At 38.7% G+C, this 22634-nt stretch overlaps 1 protein-coding gene across 2 annotated transcripts in view; it reads left to right on the top strand.

Moving 5' to 3' along the window:
* The first annotated feature begins 207 nt into the window (after window positions 1-207).
* The window catches only part of adcy5 (adenylate cyclase 5), a 102357-nt gene continuing 79930 nt past the window's right edge, over window positions 208-22634 (top strand). For both annotated transcript variants that reach the window (XM_012868519.3, XM_012868520.3), the window contains exon 1: window positions 208-1170. In XM_012868519.3, the coding sequence (XP_012723973.2) occupies window positions 208-1170 (963 nt within the window). The remainder of the gene's footprint in view (window positions 1171-22634) is intronic.

The raw sequence follows: 22634 nt of genomic DNA, 5'->3' as shown, positions 1-22634 counted from the left end.
AGAAAGTACTTTTTTTATTATTATTTAAGCATCAAAGATGTTTAGATTGTTCCTAAAGATGACCAGTTCAGTTCATATGAAATATTTAAAGCGAGACAACATTGTGACTAAATAGTACCCCAGACTTTTTTTTTTTCCTCCTCCTCCCTCAGTGGGACAAAACTTTTTTTCCCCCCGTGTGTCTGCATATTTGTTGCGTCATCCACAATGTCCAGATCAAACAGCGTCAGCCCACCCGGAGTCGGTGCGCCCGGGCTGAGGGGAGGGACCGAGCACAGATCAGCGTGGGGAGAGGCTGACTCTGTGGCCAACGGGTGCCCATACTCAGCCAGATCCCCGCGCAAGAAGCTCGCCCGCACCAACAGCCGCTGGAGGCAGGAGGAGGAGGCGGATGATGTCGATCCGGAGCGCCGGCCTCCCGGGCGAGCCTCCACGACCGTCAGCAGCAGGGTCAGCTTCAGGTCCCGCTCGGCTTGGCAGGACCATGGCGAGGAGAGTCGAGTCAACAGCAACCCTGCGTCTGCGAGGCGCCCAGACGGCGGCGAGGTGAGACCCAAGTCCGTGGAGCTGGGTCTGGAGGAGCGGAGAGCCAAATCCAGGAGCGACAAGGGGGAACAGGAGGAAGAGGTCATGCCGGAGGTGAACTTTTCCCTGGTGGCGTGCTGCGTCAGCGTCATGCACGTTTTTAAATCCAAGAAGTTCCAGTCGGAGAAGTTGGAGCGCCTCTACCAGCGCTACTTCTTCCGCCTCAACCAGAGCAGCTTGACCATGCTGATGGGGGTGCTGGTGCTGGTCTTCACCGTCATGCTGGCCTTCCACTGCTCAGGAGCTCCGAGGGTCACGTACGTGGTGGTGTTTTCCCTGGCCATCTTCCTCACGCTGGTGCTCATGGTGGTGTGCAACAGGAACGCGTTTCACCAGGACCACATGTGGGTGGTGTGCTATGTAGTGATCCTGCTGGTGATTGTGATCCAGGTGATCGGGGTGCTGCTGGTGCAGCCCAGGAGCGCGTCGGAGGGAATCTGGTGGACCGTGTTCTTCATCCATGTCATCTATACGCTGTTGCCCGTCAGGATGCGCGCCGCTGTCATCACTGGAGTTATTCTCTCCGCCATCCACGTGGCCATTTCTTGGATGTTAAACGGAGTGGACAGCTTTCTGTGGAAACAGGTAGGTGCCTGCTTCTGGGAATGGCGCGCAGGGACATGGGGTTTTTACGCAGTCGCCGTGCGCAAAAAAAAAAAGGCATTGGTGCCAAAGCCTCCAATTAGTTGAGTGTCTTCCGCAGAATCATTTGTCACACTGATGGAACGAAAGGTTGTCAGGAATGAAATGCTGATAGTTGCAGAAAGTTCACAGCCGTATGGAATAGACCTGCATAATACAGGTCGGCGTTTTGGGCATAAAATACGCACAAAATAAGTTTTTGGAAAGAGTAAGACGAGTGTCACTCCTGACTTTCTGTCGTATAGGAAGGCGGTTTCTAGGAGTAACACTGTTTACACTGGATTTAATTGGAGAGTAATTGTTGACTTTGAAATTGAAAAGACAAACGCTTGCAGAGGGACGTTTTTGATTAGAGTGATTTATAGGTTTTTATCAACTTTTGTGGTTAAAGGCTGGCATGTGTTTGCATCGAGGGGACTAAAAACCTGCTTAATTGAATTTGATTCTTTTAAGGATGATTGCTTGTTTTTGTCAGCTTTTTAGATTTGATTTTATTCAGCCGACTGTCAGAATGGTGGATAATGGTCAAATGAAGCTTTCACTTCATGTTCGCAGAATATTAAAGTGACAGAAATATTTCCCATGAAAAGATGGTTTTCTTTTCATGGGAAATATTTTCTGGCTTTAAATGGGATGAATTTGAAATATTGCCGTCCCCTTTCTTGTAGTTAATTTATTATTTATGAGCAAGGGCAGAAGGGAGTTAGAACAAAGATTTTGACTCACCTTTGATATTTTGTCATAGTAACGTTTCTTATTCGACCTTTACCAGGCTGATCCACACTTTGCTATTTTTTGTCTTTAATTTTTAAAGATCTCATTCTGTCATCCTTTTTTTTCTGCATTTATTGACAGTAAAACCCATTTTGAACCCTCAATTTGCTACAATCTCTGCTTGTTGAGTCCAAAATGACTTAATCCTGCTTGGGAAGAGCTGCATAAGCTTTGCAGCCTTTATATCGTGTTAGGCTGCCTCCATATTATTATTATTATTATTATTATTATTATTATTATTATTATTATTATTATTATTATTATTATTATTATTATTATTATTATTATTATTATTATTATTATTATTATTATTATTATTATTGTGTGGTCAGAAATACACAATGCATTATGCCTGGAGGTGCATAGCTGTTGGATCTTGGTGTTAACCTAAATTAAGAAGAGGATTACATGTAATGTATCTATTGTCTATTGTCATAGTTTAAAACAAAAAGGATAATAGGATAATAAACCAGTTTGCATTAGTTTAATTTTCAAGGACAAGCGGCTTTTAATGGAGTCTGTATAGCAACCAAGTTGCAGAGCGTGAACTGAGTAATCACATCCTGATCTTCTTTTCCCCAAATTTGAAACCCCAAAGCTTGATTTGTTGATTTAGAATGTCACTTTTGGGGACACATGCCAAGAAGTGGAGTTAGCAGACCCAATTAAAGCAGGCTTATGACATTTATAATGTAGAAATGAAATGTTTGGTTAACTTCAGTATGGCAAAACATCTCAAGCGAATTAGGCAGTGTAGCTCTATGGCAGTACTTTTTTTTTTCCAACTGTAATTCAGTTTGGCTATTTCTAAATGTGGATTATTGTTGAGAGCACTGGATTAACTAGTATTCTTTTTTTTCTTCTAATTGAGATTACCTGGGAACAAGTATGCTTTCATTTTCTCCCTTTGTAATTAAAATGTAAGATAAAATTGGTCATGGCTACAGACCCACTTAAAGGAAATGACAAAAGATGACATAACACATTATTTTTGCCTGTTTGCCTATTTATAAGCTTTTTTTGGGTGTTGTAAAATATAATTAAATAGCTTTGTCAGTGTGACATCATTTTGGTATTTTCAGGTTAAAAAAGGTCTATGTTCCCTGATGGAAAGTTATACATATAAGAAACATCAGCTAAGTTGTATCAAATCAGATTTGTAGAGCTTAGTTTTTTTTTAAAGAAAGCAGGAACTTCTAGCTCAGTAGTTCCCAAACTTTTATTTAGCTTCAGAACCAGAACTATAAAATAATAGTGGCAAAGACCTGACTATTGCCACTTGAAACATACAAACATGGCAAACAGGCCAAGGTCTTCTCTATTTATGACTTGTGTGTGTGTGTGTGTGTTTAAAGTGCAAAATATGCAGTTATTTTTTTAATGTAGTTTCAGGAGATGATATCAAGACCCTGAGTCTTTTAAGGATGGATGTGGAATTTTGATCCTGACTTTGTTAGCCGTTCAGAGGCTGAATTTGTAATAGCAGAATTTTGTGTGCCTTAAAAGCATTATGGGGTGTTTAACTCCCTCTGAACTCTGCTTTGTAGAGATGCAGAAACTTCAGGGCTGGCGCGGCGGAATTAGACGAGCACTCTTACTTTTCCTGTGCGGTTTGACTGGCTTCGTTTGTCTTCACAGAAATTTCATTCGGCGTAAGCAACGACGGAAAATTGTCTCATTTTTGAATGCAGTTGTTATTGGGAAAATATTTGATTACAACTAAAGGAGAGCACAGTTGCCCATTTGTTTCCAGTTGACTTGTTGAGTATCCTCTATGCTGTGGGATCTAATAACACTTCTGTGTGCACCAAAATTATGGTGCAGAATTACAAATAGTACATCATATACTCACTGTGGTGTCTTAAGTAAAAGGAGCAAAGGAATAGGCAATAGTCAAGATAGGATTTGGTTTGTTGTTTCCTTCCTGTAAAAAAGACCAGCCATGTAATTAATTTGAAAATATGGTAAGATGTGGTGATTGTTAATCAGACGTGTACATTTCTTACTAAAACAATTCCAGTGGCTACATTTTCTGTTAATGTTCACAGCACCCATATACATCTGAAATATTTACATGGACGCCGTAGATAGAGATGCATTATTTCTGCTTGCTGATTGCCAGAACTATCCATCCATCCATTGTCTATACCAGCCTGTCCTTGCTGGGTTGCAGGGGGGCTGGTACCCATTTCCTGCAGTCATTGGGTGAGAAGCGGATTGCTAGAATGATGAGAGATTCTTTTTTATTAATTTCTTCAATCTTTCTTTCAAAAAGTTTCTGTCTATAAAAAACTGGGAAAACCAAGATCATGGTGCCCTTTTTTTGGGGGACAGGTTAACCTACAACCTTTGAGTTAATTTGAGGCACAGTTGTGGGTGTATGTTAAGGCAACACCTCAAACACCCTGCTTCCTTATGTGACATCAAGGCAAAATCAAAGGAAACCATGTCATTTGTTACAATTTCCAGATGCCTGAGGATGCCACCTTTTGTTCAGCTCTACAGAAGTATAAAAGGCACAGGGGAATGCCCAGCCATGGTACCATACAGATAGAAAATGAGTTTTGGGCAAAATGTGTGCATCAAACCCAAAACAACATAAAAAAAATTTGGGTTTGAGGGGAAGTTTACTGAAACTAGTAAGATGGGGCCATTATGCTCGGGGAAACTAGTCCTGCATTTTATATGGGCTCAAAAGCCGCTCCAAACAGTGGGGCGTGTCCTGCGGTCCAGTGACACTAAAACTGAAGTGTTTGGCCGTAATGACCATTGTAACAATTGTTGGTGTAAAGAGAGGGACGCTTGAAAGTCTGAGAACAGCCTCTCAGTTGTGAAGTATGGCGGTGGCAGCATCATGCTGTGGGCAAAACAGCAGCAGGAGAGTCTGGTGGTACACTTAACAAAATAGATGGCATCACGATAAAAAGGACATTGTGGAAGTGCTGAATCAACATGTCAGAACATTAGTGAAGCTGTTTAAAGTTTAGTCCAAACAGGTCTTCCAAAAGGACAATGATGCTGAGAATACAGCTTAATTCATATAGGATGTGGCATAAGAAGAAGATTCCTCCATTCCCATTCTGGAGGAATGGGGCGAATGCCAGCTCACTAGTGAGAAGCTTGCGGAAGGATACCCAAAATGTTTTACCCAAGTCATACAGTTTAAAAGGCAATTCTACCAAATAACTTAAGAAGTGTGTACACGTTTGGATTTGAAATAAAGGTAATAACAATTAGATCTAAAATAATCTCAGTGTCATTATTCTGGCAGTTAGCAGATAGAATAATATTTTTCATCAAACCAGACCCACAATAGAAAAAGTTCAGTCTCTAACTTATACCCTGAATATCCAAAGAGACAATTTTTTTAAATTAAATTTGGAATAAGTGGATAAAGTATGTAAACCCAATTAAAGCCAGATTTCTATAACATCTCTGTCATGACTTCTCCTCCTGACTGGTGAAAGTTTCAGTATGTTTTTTTTTTTTTTAATAATTTTCTGTAAGTCCCCTAGTTATGATGTACCGGGACATAGTTTTTATGTTCACTGTTTGGAGTTATCAAGACACCATGACAGATCCAAGGAATAATTGCAGGCAAAGAGAATCTTATATCTGATTTATGTGAGGGTTAAATGGCAAATAAGCAACCTTGTAGAGGTTGAAAATGACCGCAATTGATAAAATAGGAAATTTGAAAGACGGTTGTTTATAAGGGCTGCGCAGTGGGTAGTGCTGTTGCCTTGCAGCAAGAAAGTCCTGGGTCTTTCTGCATGGAGTCTGCATGTTCTCCCTGTGCATGCGTGGGTTCTCTCCGGGTACTCCAGCTTCCTCCCACAGTCTAAAAAACATGACTAGTAGGTTAATTGGCCTCTCTAAGGTTCTCCTTAGGTCTGAGTGTGTGCGACAATGGTTGTTAGTCCTGTTTGTCTCTGTGTTGCTCTATGATAGACTGGTGACCTGTCCAGGGTGTACCCCGCCTCTCATCCATTGACAGCTGGAGATAGGAACCAGCACTCCTCGCGACCCCAGCAGGGATAGGCGTTAGAAAATGGATGGATGGTAGTTAATGAGGAATATGTAATTTTGTGTAAATTTCAAATAAAAAAAAAGTTCTCTCTCTTTTATAGGGGACATATGCTTTTAAATCCTTCTTTGTCACATTGAAGTCATTCAGTTGTGGTCTAATATAAAAAGGAACTTCAAGGCTTTGGTTTCATTTCCCCGTCACCGCTGTTCAGAGGTGTGTCTGGGAGCAACTTGTTTAGGTGCTTTCTCTTTAAATCCAAAGGTGGCTCTTCAGACTCCGCCCCCCTCCGGGTCAGAGAGCGTTCCACTCCACCCCGCTCGGCCATTTTTGTAGCATGCTGAGGAACGGTGAAATGAACCAAACATTTTCACTTATCCACTTGAAGCTTCAGCGTCCTGCAGCTTGGACTACAAAATCACAGCAAGAACTAAAAATGGCAGGTTTACGAAATTAGTAAACTGAAAGTCCATGACCTTGTTTAACAGCTCTGCCAGAAATACTGACTTAAATTTTCAAAAAACATGATGGGGGAGGAAAAGGAAAAATTGAACGGACTGAAAAACATAACCCAGAACAGAATATAAATATATATACGCAGCACCTGGACAAACTATATTCAACTTTCCTACGTTCCTAGAGACTCCAAGTACACAATAAAATGTATTTAAGGGCTCAAAAAAGAGGATTTCGCAAGATATGTCTCCTTTAATAACAGACAGTAAGGGATTAAAAGGTTGGCTTTTTATACAGTTTATACAGACATCTGGTTTGTACATTTTTTAAATATTTAAGACCAATCACTTAATTCTTGGAGCAGCATAAGATTGGAGAAGAAATAATTAACTGAGCATTACTCTGAGCATTACTTCTAAGGTAATAAAATTGTATTGGACAATTATTCCAGACCCCCTGCTCCAAAAGCAAGAAAAGGGGTCCACACGCAGTTCCCGTTGATTTTAATTTTGCTTTTGTAATGAGCTTGGTTTGGATGGTTGCAGAGGATGTTCTGTTTTTTTATAGTCCTACTGCTACACATCATAACATCCTAATACTCCTGGTGACATTTTAGTAAGCATTCCTCGTGGCAGCTGGATTGTATCTTTAACAAAGATGCTTACATGCGGGTTTAATTCACCCTGATTAATTCTGAAGATACACATAATGGAAAATATGACTTTCTCCAGCTCGTTATTATCCTGGAACCGCGCTCTATGTTGTTTGTGTTTTGCCGTAACTTCTAAATGGGTTGCCGTTTTTGCGCGCCTGGATTTTGGCTGCTGACCCATTTTACTGTCTTTATCAGGCCCTGTAGAGCTCATAAACATTTGCTTTAACGGCACTGCTCTTATATGCTAAGCACTTTTATAAGAATGCCTCAATGAACAGCGGGAAGTTGGGTCTTTATGTCTTTTGCACCCAACGACCTCCCTAAAGAACATAGAAGGGTCTGTTAACTTAAAGAAATGTACAGAGCTATGAAAAAAACACCTCACAGATTTCTTTTGTTTTTGCCCGTTTGTCTCAGTTAAATGTTTCAGATTACTAAATTTTTTTTTTTTTTAAATATACGGCAGAGATAATTTAACTCAACTTATCTCTTATTCTCTATTATTAGAAAATTACATTTTCTAATAATTTCATTTATTGAGGGGACAAACAGCTATGCAACCCTTGCCTGGTCCTGTGTGAAAAGGTAATGGTCAGTGAAAACTGACGTGACTCTTTTGCAAACTGTGGAGGAATACTGGACCAGTTTTTGTGGCAGAATGGTTTTCATTTCGCCACATTGTTGGATTTTGAAATATGTACACTCTGTTAAGGTCACGCCACAGCATTTCAATCAAGGTTCATTCTGGACTTTGACTAGGCCACCCCAAAACCTTTGTTTTGTTTTTTGAGCCATTCAAAGGTGGACTTGCCGGAGTGCTTTGATCATTGTTGTTCTGCAAATGTGCTTGAAATTAAGGTCACACATTTATGGCCAGAGATTCTCCTTTTGGATTTTCTGGTAAAGAATAGAATCCATCACTCTAACAATTGATATTATGACGGTATATATATATATATATATATATATATATATATATATATATATATAGCTTTTTATTGTTTTAATATCGCTAATTATGGCGCACAGCTGAAGAAAACTCAAAAATCCTATCTCAAAATATTAGAATATGTCCTCAGACCAAGTAAAAAAAAAAATTCTAACAGCAAAACAAAATCAAACATTTGAAAATGTCCATTAATGCACTCAGTACTTGGTTGGGAATCCTTTTGCACAGATTAGTGCATCAATGCGGCGTGGCATGGAGGCAATCAGCCTGTGCCATTGCTGAGGTGTCATGGATGCCCAGGATGCTTCAATAGCGGCCTTTAGCTCATTTGCATTGTTGGCTCTGGTGTCTTTCAGCTTCTTCTTCACAATACCCCACAAATTCTCTATGGGGTTCAGGTCAGGGGAATTGGCAGGCCAATCAAGGACAGTAATGCCATGGTCAGTACACCAGTTACTGTGAGAATCTTACGTCGTCTCTTAACCACTACCATACTTGTGATTTAGTTTACTGAACCAAGCTGAGTGTTTTTCAAGGCTCAGGAAACCCTGCAGTGTTTCGAGTTAATTTAGACGATTGAAGTGATTAGTTGAATAGCCTACTAGTATACTTTTTCACGATATTCTAATATTTTGAGATAGGATATTTGGGTTTCTTAAGCTGTAAGCCATAATCAGCGATATTAAAACAATAAAAGGCTTGCGATATTTCAGTTGATTTGTAATGAATCCAGAATGTATGACATTTCATGTTTTTTAATTGCATTACAGAAAATAAAGAACTTTATCACAATATTCTAATTTTCTGAGACAATCCTGTAGTAGTTACTGCGGTAGATGTTTTCATGCTGCCATTGAGCGACGTATGGCAAGAATTTACAGTGAAATTCAGATTTAGGAGTGCAAAATTACTGCACTTTAATAGTTACTGTACCTATTAAAAGCTTTGTGCAAAATCAGAGTCCTGTTAACTGATCTTTAGCTGGCAAAAAACTGCGTATGCAAGCAGAAGTTGTTAGATACATATATGCAACATATACATAAAACACAGCAGAACTAGTATAAAGCATTACCCTTTAACCACTTAACATGCAATGAACAAAATGTAGCATTAGCTAGCAGTTACCTACATACAGACAAGCATGCTGTAGTTACCCATCGATCATTGTTGTGTTCAGCTGCTCATGAGGTTGGATTTATGTTTTTATCCATCTTTTACGTTTTTACCATTTAACAATTTTTAGTGATATTTCTTAATGAAATCCATCTGATTGCAATGCATCCGTAATGCAAAATGTTGTTGGAGGTAAAGGGTCTGAGCAGCTAAGGAGCGTATCACTTTGGAACAAATTGCTGTTGCCGATTGGTCACTTGTTGACGAGCCTGCAAGATTGATTGACGGGAGGCGTCACATCAATTATGGCCAGTGGTCCAGGTCCTCAAGCAGCAGAGCATCCCCAGATTATTACATTCCCACCACAATGTTTGACTGTGTGAATGTTGGTCTTTTTGTGACCCCCCCTCAAAGTAGGGTTGGTAGTCTGCCCTTTCCTGGGCTGCTTAACCACAGTTTCCTCTTTCCTCCATTCATAGGTAATGGCTCTCATTGGGGCTCGCTGGAGTCTCAAAGCTTCAGAAATTACTCTGTAACCCTGACTGGTCGATGTCAACTACTTTGCGTCTTCTGTTCTTGAATTTCTTTACATCAGGGTTTGATGTGTGGATTTTTCAGACCTTTGATTCAATTCAATTCAATTCAATTCAATTCAATTTTATTTATATAGCGCCAAATCATGAAACATGTCATCTCAAGGCACTTTACAAAATCAAGTTCAATCATATTATATAGATTGGGTCAGATTATACAGATTGGTCAAAAATGTCCTATATAAGGAAACCAGTTGATTGCATCAAAGTCCCGACAAGCAGCATTCACTCCTGGAGAAGCGTAGAGCCACAGGGAGAGTCGTCTGCATTGTACATGGCTTTGCTGCAATCCCTCATACTGAGCAAGCATGAAGCGACAGTGGGAAGAAAAACTCCCCATTAACGGGAAGGAAAACCTCCGGCAGAACCGGGCTCAGTATGAACGGTCATCTGCCTCGACCGACTGGGGTTACAGAAGACAGAGCAGAGACACAACAAGAGAGACAAACAAGCACAGAAGCACACATTGATCTAGTAATCTGTTCTACATTAGATGGTAGTAGCGGGTGATCTGTCTTCCCTGGATGATGTCACAGTTAACAGAACGCCAGACCAGGTATACCTACTATGAAGAAAAAGAGAGAGAGCAAAAAGTTAAAAGCTGAAATGACAACAGTCATTTCAATGTAATGCAATGCAAAACTGGAGAACAGTAGAAATCAGTAGAGTGAGAAAATTAGACCCTGATGTCCTCCAGCAGCCTAAGCCTATCACAGCATAACTATAAAGGTAGCTCGGGGTATGAGCCACTTTGATCCTCCTTCATGTTGTTAGACCGGCTCTATTTCGTTGATTTCCTGTTACTACATGTTTGGCTCTTGTCAGCTCTGGGTGTGGCAAATAAAAATGAACAAAGCTTTCCAAAACATTTGGTGTATCAGGTGATTCACGATTTATAATGTTATAATAGTTACTTCTTCACATCACGGTAGGTCTTTTTTGGATAACGTTTCTCTTTAATTAATGAAATTATGATGTTAAAGGAGCATAGCGTAAACTCCAGGATTTTTGCAGACATCTGCCCCTTCTGGCAACAAGTTGAAATAACACCAGCCTTGTGCACGTGCATGAGAGAAGAGGAAAAGCAGCTGCCGCTGCGACTGCACCGATCTTTTGTTTAGAGGTGTAATGTCTTCTAAATTGAGAAAGTTTTAAATGTTAAAGTTAGCCCGAGTTCTCTCGCTAATGCATCAATTACGACGGGAACAAAGTAGCCAAGTGAATGAGAGCGCGCAGAGGATTTGGCCTGAATCACTCTCTCGTAAACTGAATGTCCAGCCTGTAGAGGCAACTGCGGTAAATAGAGGATAACTCATTTTACAAGTCGAGCGATTGTAAGAGCATGTATGGGAAATAAAATAAATAATATTTATCTTCAAAACTTGCAGCAGCCACCTTTTAAAAACTTCCCTTTGTAGTCACACAGTTATCTTTGATATTCACATTATCAGAATCAAGTTTATTGCCAAGTAGGTTTGCACTTACAAGGAATTTGACTTGGTGTTGATGGGGAAACATTACTTTGATCTGATAAATAAATTTGCAAGAAGGCAAGTAATTTTTCACACTGCTGTGTCTGTGTAGCCCCCTCTTGGATAAGCAAAAGACAAAGAATGGTTTAAAACAGTCTAAGTATTCCTTAACCCAACCAAGCATGTATTTTATAGTTGGATGATCCAGTAAAATTCTAGTTTTAAATACATTTCAAACCACTCTAAAAATATGCTGGCTTGGGTTGTTGTTGTTTGAGACAGATTTCTGATAAAGTCAGAACTCTGACAATGAAGACAAAATAAGCAAAGTTACAGCAAGATTGTTTGGATTTTTCTTCAAAGCTTTAGTAACATTCTTCCTCTTCTGCTTTTTCTTCTTTTGATGCAGCTGCTGCTTCTTCTTCACTGGTTTACTTTAACCAATATAGTTGCAGCACACATGAAGTTATTCCTATGTTACCTAGAACAACAAGAGAGTCTGGTGGGGAGTTTTCCTGAAAACACTCATGATTTGATGTGTAATTTAAAAGTTTTCTTTTTAATATACAATATACAGCTAAAGCAGTGCTTCTCAATTATTTTCTGTTACGCCCCCCCTAACAAGAAGAAAACTGTTCGCGCCCCCCACTCCCCACCATGACTATCCATCCCTGCATAACATTTTATCCTTATTAACATTAAAGAAAAAAAGAAAGACATATGGTCAAACTTTCAAAGAATAACTTTATTAAATCGTGTTTTAAGAAGTTAAAAATAAATAAATCCTTGTTTAAACTGTAAACATGTTTGACCAACTAATTGCACCATTGCAAAATTAAATCAGATCAATAAATATTTATTATAATAACTAATAAACTACAAAAACTAAAAAAATAATAACTAATATATATTCAGTTCAGCAACATTAACTCAGAAGCACAATATATAAAACACTTGAACCTACAAAACCAAAATGAATTAAACAATTTGTGCTCATTTTTTCTTTCTTTTTTTGATCAAAATGAGGAGGCAGTATCAGCTCCTCTGCTATGGTGTGGGGCTGCTGGCACTGCGCAATTTGGTACGCCACCTTATATGATGCTAACAGCGCTCGGTGGTTAACTGAAGTAGCCTTCACAACGCGGGATGACTGTTGGCTATATTCAGCACGTTTTCGCTGAAAAAACTCTAGCGGCTTATTGGCGTGATTGGGGTGTAACGGATTTAGGTGACGCGCTAATTTATTTGGCTTCATGCTGTCTGCTGCGAGCATTTTTAGAGACCAAACACAGCGGTCTTTCCTCTTCTCCAACTGTAGTGACCGTGAAGCCAAGCGCTAAATACGCTTCGTCGTATTTCCTCGTCTTAGCTTTCGGGTGACTTTCTTTTGTCTCATTATCTTTGTCTCTCTCCGCTTTCCTTTTCATCCCTGTTAAAAACTTTTTCATGTTGGGGGTTGTTATGTTCAATAACGGAGACTATAGACAGAACGCAGACGGAGCTTTCTGTTGACTCAACACTGGTAACCAAGGCAAACCTGTAAGTCGTAAAATGTTGCACTGTCGCAAATGTGACAAAAGTAACAATGAGAGCGCCACTGCCCCTACTGTAGTGGATGCGCAATTACACTTTATACTAGTACGGCCAAAAAAAAAAAAAAAAAAAAAAAAAAAAGCCTGTTCCCCAGGGTCACACGCGCCCCCCCAGGTATTGCACCGCGCCCCCCCTAGGGGGCGCGCCCCACCATTTGAGAAGCACTGAGCTAAAGGCCTCAGTAGTTCCACACAATGGATAGGTAGGACTTCTGGGAAATGCTCAAGTGTGTTTTTATTTATAGCTGGTCATAGCGTGGGTGATTCCTGTGTAAATGGAAAGCCTTTAAAGGTACCATGTCTTTCAGGGGCCTTGTGTGTAGTGAGCTGTGTTATGACTGAAACTTTGACTGCATGAACACAGTATTTGTATTACTTCTAACTTTTTTTTTTTGCGCTGGGTACTGCTCTGCTCTGCTCATCTGCCATTCCTTATTTGCCGTGCAGCAGTCTAGTTTTCTTTATTCTCTTTTTTTGTGTGTGTGCAATATTAGGAATTAATATTAAGCGAGGTAAAAACAAAATCTTTCCTCTGTCAAGGTCAGTGGTCATGGTTTAACAAAAAGGAAGAGATGGGCCCCCAGACCAAAATAAGCAAGAATCAAAAGACATGTATCTTATTTAAAATTAGAAAGAAAAACAAATGATCACCAAAACTTTCCAGAAAATATTCTTACGACTGATATGACTAAAATTGAACCCTCTGAAAGGCGTTCATCCCGTTACATCTGGCGTGAAACCAATAAAGAAATTCAGAAAGCGCAGAGTCAAGCCCAAACACCAACTTTTCTTTTTTCTGCTTAAAGTGGTCTTGGCAAAGATGGGACTTAAATCTGCCAGCAATGCAGTGACGTGACCTTTTTAAAAACTTAAAAACCCTCCGATATGGCTGAATGAAAAACAGATTAGGCCAAAAATGAAAACCGTATAATGGGATTGGTGTGTTGGGAAAATTGACAGTAGAGAGTTCCCTCAATGTCAGCGGACATTGAGGGAACTCTCCACTGTTCTCTCAATTCCTCTCAGGCTTTTTCAGCCAAGGGTTTAAAAAAGTGATAATTTCAAGGCCAAAAACATTTTCCACTCTAGGTTTCCTGTCATTCTGATCCCCTTAGATAAAAGCTGATGTTCCACAGCTTTGTAGGCAGCATTGTTGCTTCTCTGTTTTGAATAAAAACAGTTTTTAGGACACCTCAAGTCTGTGGTACTGTTAATGAAGGTTGTCATACCATGGTTAATTTGTAGTCCGTGCCTAGTTTTGTTCAACTAGGGATGTTCCAGTTTGCGGGTTGTAAATAAAGGTGTTAAAAATCAAAAATTTCTTATTAGAGTTTCAGCCAAATCTGTAATTTTCAGTGACAGTTTTAAGACGCCTAAAGGGGCACTTGCTTCATGCTTTAAGCCATGCAGGACATATTTATTTTAAGTCCTGACAGAAGGAATGAGTGCATCATTTTTGCAAAGAGCATTTAGTGAAAATGCCATTTTAAAAACTCATTGAAGCATCTCTTCGTCTCAATTATCAAAGGATCTTCTGCACTGTAAACTTGCAAAGAATGTGTCAATTAGTGGAAAGCCTGGAGTTTCACCCTTTTGTCACTCTTTGTTTTCTTTCTGAGGTCTAATGTTTGGTTATGCAAGCAAAAGCCAGGCTGATGGTTTAGTGTGAATGTTTGAATGGCACGTACCCCTGCATCTGTTTGTGTTTCCTGCGGAAGCCGCGCTGTCAATGAAATGTGCTGATGTGGGAACAAACTGCTGGATTTGTTGTTCTTCCCTCACCATTATTCCGTTTTAATATCTGTCCTCCACAGTTCACGTAGAGTTCATTGCCGGCAGATATTCAATATTCAGTAATAAAGCTGAATTAAAAAAAAAAAAAAAAAGTGACATCAGGTGTCCGACATTTCCACGGCTTTCTTTTTTAAGGAGATGGCTACAAGTTTGACTCCTCCCAGCCAGTAGGTGGCACACTCACCTGCTCTCATTCCAACCTTCAGTTGTACTGTTTGCCAGCCGGTTGCCAGGTCTTTTGGTTAGCTTTAGGAATCATTTAACTTACCTGTCCAGAAGGAAAATGGTGACCGCCGCATGGCATCTGAGCCCCTTTATCTCCTTAAGTCAGCACCAACACTCAAAAGCTTGACCGATGTTCACAATCGTTTTGCTTCTTTTTTTGGCGCTCTAGAATCTGAGAAACGTAACGTCTAGAAGAAGCCATTTCTCAGTGCTATCACGGAGCAACTATGATCTGGCAACGCCTGACCTCTGATTTATGTGACTCCAGTCTTCTACGCTTATATGTATCATTCAGCATCTGTTTAATGAAGACATATCACTTAATTCTACGTTTTTGACCACTGAGATTACTACTACTACTACTTACTTTTAGATGCAAAGCAGTTTTTTGCAACAGCCTTCTTTAAAGTTAAGATTAAGATAATTTCCCAATATTCATTAGCATATTCAAATGCTTATCCATCCACTGAATTTTAGGGAATATGGTCCTGATATCGCATTATTTTGTTAACGTAAATTTTGGTCTCTGTGATGGATATAAATATATTATGGGCTTTTCTCAAATTTCAACCTCCTGCCACACACTTCATTTATCTTCACTCTAGTCCTTAAAAACAACATTTCCCACAATGCATTGAAACAAGATGAATTATGCCATTTAATTCCCCCACTGGCTGCAAACTGAAAACGTTGACATGTAAGAACTTCATGTATGTGATCAATAATACTTTTCCTCCCTTCCATCACCCTTTTTAAGTCTCTGTTGCAGAAACAATCGCATACAATTTGACCTTACTGGGAATTAAATGACCTTGTGTTTGCAGTTCCTGACATTAGTATAGACTTTTTTGGTTTCTTACTTTGTCATAAGCTTCATTTTCTTTTTACTTTGGTTCTGCTCTTTTGTAAAGCTCGTCTGCATTGTCCACCACCCCTCTCTAAGTTTCCAGAGGACCTGTTAGCAGACCAGTCTCTCTTGGCAGGATTCCAGTGGTAATGGCGTTTCTGGCTGCCTAATTGGACTGGTTGTTGCTTGTAATGTGTGGAAATTTGAAACAGATGCCCACAACATATGTTTTTGTGTTTACCTGCCTTGCTACACCTATGATGTCTAGTCCCGATCCGTTAGGTTTTAGACATGCTTTTAATCTTCCCAGTGAATCTCAGACTCACAAGCAATGGAGCTGTAAGAGAAAAGTGGTCTTTGATAAAATAGAAAAAAAAACAGATTCAAAACATTTAGGATTGTATTCTTGAGTGCTTTTGTCCTTATTCTGCATAGAAGATTCCATGTACTTAATTTCTAATGCAGGATGCTCCTGTTTATGTTTTTTACTTGAAACAAGCAGGGATGCAGGCCAACTGGAGACACGTTCTGTAAACGGCTGCTGACATGTGCTGCGGCAGATTCAGAAAACTCGCCTCTGTGTTCCTGTAACTTAGCAACAGACGGTATGGCACAAACACCAGCCAACTTTTTTCAGCACCGGTGTGTTCGTACTCCCAGCCTTACGCTCATGCTACACGGGTTTTGTTTTCTGGCTGAAACGTAAGAAAATTATTTCTTTTTTTTTTCAGTGATTCTTGTCTCGTCTGTCCTTTCTGCTTTATTTTTTTAATCTAAATATAGTGATGCTTCATAAAGGTTTTCCAAGGTCTTTAAGTGCATAGTCTGCTTTGGCATTGAACATAATGCACATTTTTAAGCGCTTAAAACATGCTCATTAACCTGCCTGTTAAAAAAGATAATTTGCCTCATAAAGTAACTCAAGAATGTGCTTCAGTTGAGATTTAAAATGTCTGTCCTCTCCAAACAGAAGTGCACAAGAAACTAGACAAGCTCAGCATCTCTTCAGTGGAACATGGTTTTACCTTATTGTGATTGAGTCACCAAAGACCATGAAGATGTTGCTCAGTCAAAAGCGCTCGTCCTTCTTTTACATATTCAACCAGTATTTTATCCCCTCTGGAGTTTCTGCAGTAACGTCCTTTTTTGCTCCACCAAGGTGTTAAATTGATTTAAAAAAGATACTGTTAATAGCCAACAACATTTCTGAGGATTATCTGGCTCAGCAGAGACGACTACAAAGTTTTTTGGTAAATTGACACATCACTTTCAGATGAGGATCTTACTGAAGGAGAAGCCCATTGCTGGGTTACTTCTTCTTTGTGTTGGTATAAATGTTTTAACTTGTTTTATTGGGGTAAAGGTGACTCAACGGAGACTCAACTTGCAGAAATGGGTTTCTCCCAGTGTATAAATTTAGCACACCGCTTTGATCGTCAGACTGTTTCAGCTTACTGAGTTCACCTGAGCATGTCACATAACACAGACCAATACCGTCTCGCCATTGGGGGTCTTTTATTGTGAATCCCATGGTAAAGGTTGGAAAAAGTTAGCATGTTAGGGAAGATTCAGATGTTTTCAAATACTAAAATTGACAATCTGCTGTTGATGCACTGATGAATGCACTTTACTTAAGAAAAGAATCAACATATATTGGTTGTGATGTAGCAGCAGAACAGTGCTTTGACAGTGAAATCTCAAACGGATACGTAGTTTCCATATGGCATTTGTACTGTGGTGAGCTGAACAATACTTAGACTCATGCTGGGGGCATTTTGCTCCACTCTGCTAATCTGCCATTCATTAGGGGCTTTTTTTTTTCAAAATGAAATACCAACTTGGAAAGATTACTTTCAGAGGAAATTCCAAATTATGATATACATCCTTAACCTACAATCATTTGGTTTAGTACGGCAATTCTTAAGTCAGTTAGTAGTCCACTCAAGCTGACAGCCATCCATAAAATTGGATTTGGGATAAATTAGTTGCTTGTTTGTTGTTGTTTTTTTTGTTCCTCATAAAACTCTGAATCTTCTTTAAACCCAAAACTAATATTTAGACTGACTCAGCATCATGTGACCGTTGCAAATTTGATTAGTCAACATTTCTTTATTTAATGTCATGTCTGATTGATCCATTAGTGATGGTGAAGAGCACTTAATTTGGTTTTTGCAGGAATGTGTTTATTTAAAATAAGCATGTTTGTCCTGAGTTTCGACAAGGAGCGAGATAGGAGGGTTAAGCGTAAATGTTGAGATGAAAATTCTAAATCTAGAAATGAACCAGTTTTGATGAACACCACAATATTTGTGCAACATTTACTGATCATTAAGAGTTCAAAAAGACCTCTATAGGATTGCGCTATCCTCTACTGCGCATCTGGGCTAAAATACAAGTGTTAGATCAGTCGTCATGAGGACGTGAATAGGCATGGGTTTGTTTAGTGTTATGAAGGTATACCAACGTTTTTAAAAAAGTTGTGGTTTGCACCTTTTAATGAGATTCTGGGAAAATAATCTCTGGTTGTATAAGGCACAGAGTAAAGCATTGCCCCAATTGTTGATGTGCATTGCCAGTCAGCTGGTTGGATGAAAGCTACCCCCTTTCACTTTCTTAAAAGAATACCGTGAGAATCACATTCCTGCCATCACCTAGACACCAACAATTTTATAGCCATCTGTGCAGTTTGCTATAGTATTTTATTTATTTATTTTTTAATGTATTATTGAGCAGCAACACCAACCACACGGGTATAGAAGATCACATTTGATCTAGATTATGATTATGTGCTCCACAAGTCATTGGAAAAACTAAGCTCTATATTAATTGTGGTGTAGAGACTTGTTTCTAGCTTTTTAGGCTTAATTGGTGGGTTCAAATTGTTCATACATTCATTTGCCTTTCTGAGCATCAAAGTACTGTTTCCATTGCTTTGGATTGGAAAACAGATCTCAAAGAAAAATTATCCCTGACCACAAACCAGCAGGGATGTTTTAAAAACATACCTAGGCCAATGACTCAGACTCAATGTGTTTTGTATTGTATCATTCTTGATCTTAAATTTAAGTTCTTAAATTTATGTGTAACAGATTTTCGTGTTGATACCCTCATGCCAATGGTAAAGCTGACTTTTATCTATTCAAAAGGTATGCAAGGGGAGCCAATGGATTGCCATGCTATCATCTTCCTGTTTCTGGAGCCAATTCTGATCAATGCTTAATCAATGATCAATGCAATTATTATTATTATTATTATTATTATTATTATTATTATTATTATTATTATTATTATTTTCCAAAAGATCTAAATGATTTAACTTTCTTCACTAAAACTTTCTTTTAATAGTAAATGTTTGACAGTATAGAAGTAAAGGAATGTACTTGTCTAGCTTTTATGTACAGAACATACTCTTCACAGATTTAGAGACACTGCATTAACAGTCCTGTGCTCTCACACATGACATCTACAGTCATATTCAGTAAATTAGATTATGGGTTCAAATGAGGCTCAGTTGTCAGAATAAAAGTAACTTTTGAAAATAATAACCTTTTAAGCAAGTATTAAACATACATTTCTGTAATAAAAATGTATTTTTATTCATTTGATACATTTGATATATTTTGAACATTCCAATCTTAAATGTTTTAACAACATCTAGGCAAAATATCATTATTAACAGGTATAAGAGCTTTAAAGGATCAGTCTGTGAGTAATTAATCTATATGATGTCCCTGCCTTAGTTAATTAAGTTACTGAAACAAATTGACTTTTTGATAATCTGCTGGTTGTTTTCATTGCATCCTCACTTCTGCATCAGCTGCTCAATGCTCTGCTGCTTTTTTGGACTCTGCTGCTTTTTTGGACTCTGCTTTATTTATCCGTTGGATAGGAACCCCCGTTTTGTCTCGTATTCTTTCCTCCTTTTACACAACAACAATTGCCCTTGATCGGTTTAAATCTTCCAAGCCCAAAGCTGATCCCTGGATAAATGATACCTCGCGTGCACTCAGACGACGATGCAGAAAGTCTGGGTCTTTTTCAGTGCCAGCACCCAGACTCTAGAACCAGCTCCGTCAGGATGTATGCTCCACCTCTGATCTAAGTCTCATTTATTCAGCCGGGCTTTTAATAGCAAGGAGCTCTCTGAGCTTCTATTCTGGATTCTTTTGCTTTATTGCTAGTTAGTTTTGGTTCTGTGCTTTGTTTTGTTTATCCCTGTATGTTTTTATTGGTTTTAAACGTGACACACTTTAGTTGCCTTTATTGGCTGTGCAGTTTTTGCTGTAATTGAGGACTAAGTGGCTACATTGAGTGAAATGCTGAAGTACGGTGTGTTTAAGAGTTAATTTTACAAATGTGCTTTGGATCTTCGCAGAGTCTTTAACTCCGTTTGTGTTTACTTTGGCCTTGAGAAACTTACAAAGATTTTCTTGCTCACTATGTGACAGCGTTGGCTCTGGTAGAAATGTGTTAATGCTGTTATGGTCGACTTTACAAATCTTGCATATTTTTATCTCCACTGCTATGCAAAACATTTAATTGAAATAAAAGGTTGCTTTAAGAAATGATCATGTTGTTACAATAAAAACAGTACTTATAATCCTATAATTTAATGATCCTCGGCATGTATTTGGAGATCCAGCGTCACGCAGAATCACCAAAGGCTGCATCAGATGCTTCTCTCATGCTGCAGGATTAATAAAACCTTACTTGGTCTCCAATGTTCTCACATCAGGACATGCATTGCTTGCAGCTTATGCTTTAAATGATTGTGATTTTTATTTGCTCGTAGCAAAAGACATGATGTGTCTCATGACCTCGGTACTGACTATTTAAAAGCTGTAGTGCGTGAGACTCTTTAAGCTTTTGATTGTTTTGTTTTTTTCATGAGCATTCTGTGAGGTTAGTTTTTAGTCTCATAAATCAGTAGTCTACTTTGCAGAATAACTTTTTCTGAAGTTATATCTGTGAAACCTTTTGAGTATTTCTCTGCCAGCTTTGCACATCTGACACAGAGACTGAACGTCTGCGCTGAGTTCTAATCTTGCCACAGATTTTTAAATTAGATCCAGTTCTGAACTTTGACTAGACCGCTCAAACATGACTATCCTTTAATCAAAACCAAGCCACTGTAGCCCTGTTTGGGTCAGAGTCGTCCTGTAGCCAGGTAAACATTTAACACCAAATTTGTCCAGTGCATTACAAATAGTAGCTACCATGGTAGCACAACTAACAGATTTTGCACCTGATCTGTGTGACTCTCATCAAGAATCTTTAGTTTTCACCTCGTGTTACCATAGTGAATTTTTTTCAAACAGACACTGGCTCAGGATGCACACAAACAATAAATACCGATAACCACTACAGACATAGACAATTATCTTATATTTATGTTTCAGAATGAACTCACCTGACAGCAGAGTGGTGCAGTGCAGTGATGCATTTGTGTTTGTGAGACCGAGATAAAGTTTTAAAGACCAATTTTGTCCTGTAATGCATTGTCACTTTTATTATAATCATAATAGATGTCACTAAAATGTTGCCATGTTAAGCCCCGCCTACCCGAGCAGCATTCCGCAAATGTTGTACGATGCATGTATGATGATTTATCTGAATATTTACTTAGTTCTATTGCTAGATATAGTATTAGGATGGCTGTTGTTTTTCCTCTCAATTTATGTTTTTTTTATAACATTTCTATTTTAGAACTACTATGGTAAAATCCCGTTTTCTATAGGTCATTCTTTTTATTTATGCCAAAATGAGAACCTGATCAGAAGAGGCCCACCCAAACTTACCGTTATTCGTTGTGGTGCCAATACTTTGAAATAGCGATTTATTGTAATCCAACTCAAATGCAGGATTTAACCTTTTTCATACAGAACACTCTTTTTCACTTTGTTGTGCAAATCCGTCAGAAATCGCCTGAACATGTTCCACACATTAATTTCAGTTTTTACCACCAATTTAGTCCTCAGTGGCTGAGCACCATTTACAGCTATCCATTTGTATAATTGCTGTGGATTGTCACCAATTACAAAAATGCTGCACTGATGCACAAGAGACTGTTTGTCTGCAAACACTGATTTATGACGATTAACTATTGTCGTTGTCAGTTATATTTATATAGCACAAAAACTGGGGTTGACCCGAGTGCCTCATAGCCAGGCAGCATTACATAGAGTAAAATTAAATAAAGGAATAAGCAAAACAGGAAAAAATGCTCATAAAGTCAGGAAATGTATTAAAACCTCATTCTATGTTTGGAAATAAATGCCAGATAAATAGCTGAGCCTGAAGTAAAGAATAATGAAGGTTGCACTGTAACTAGGAACTGACTGCATCAAACGCAGAGATGCTCTGATCCTCTGTTCTTAGGTTGCAATCGGATCATGAAACCTGACTTTAAATGTCTATTGATGCCATTTAATTAAGCCTTTAGTGCTGAATATATATTAAAGTTAATAATTAGGTATAAGTGTCAGATTAATCCTTTCGTGTTCACGTTCACATTCGCATTCACATTCAGCTGCAGAGCTGCTAAATCTGAAAAACAGACCGCTGAGCTGAGCTCACCAAAGCGAATAGTAGCTGGAGTACATCTGCCGCTGTGAGCTCTGTGGGGGGGTTAAGGAGTAAAATGATTACAAAAGTTATGTCCAGTGACAAATCTATTGAGTAATAGTGTAACTTAACAAGCCTTTCTACTATAAAAGGAAATTAATATTTCTTTGCAGAGAAAAAAACTGAAAAGTAACATGTAACGGGTACATAAAATAGTAATGTACTATTTCTTTGAAACTGTCATTTTTACATTTATTTATTTATTTTTTTAGAACTGTTTCAACTACTTTTAGAAATGACCACAGTCAGTTAGCAGTGCTAATTGCATCATCTGCCTACCTTTTTT

Source organism: Fundulus heteroclitus, chromosome 7 (genome assembly GCF_011125445.2).
Source record: "Fundulus heteroclitus isolate FHET01 chromosome 7, MU-UCD_Fhet_4.1, whole genome shotgun sequence".
NCBI lineage: Eukaryota > Metazoa > Chordata > Actinopteri > Cyprinodontiformes > Fundulidae > Fundulus > Fundulus heteroclitus.
This window is presented reverse-complemented; position numbering and strand designations above follow the sequence as displayed.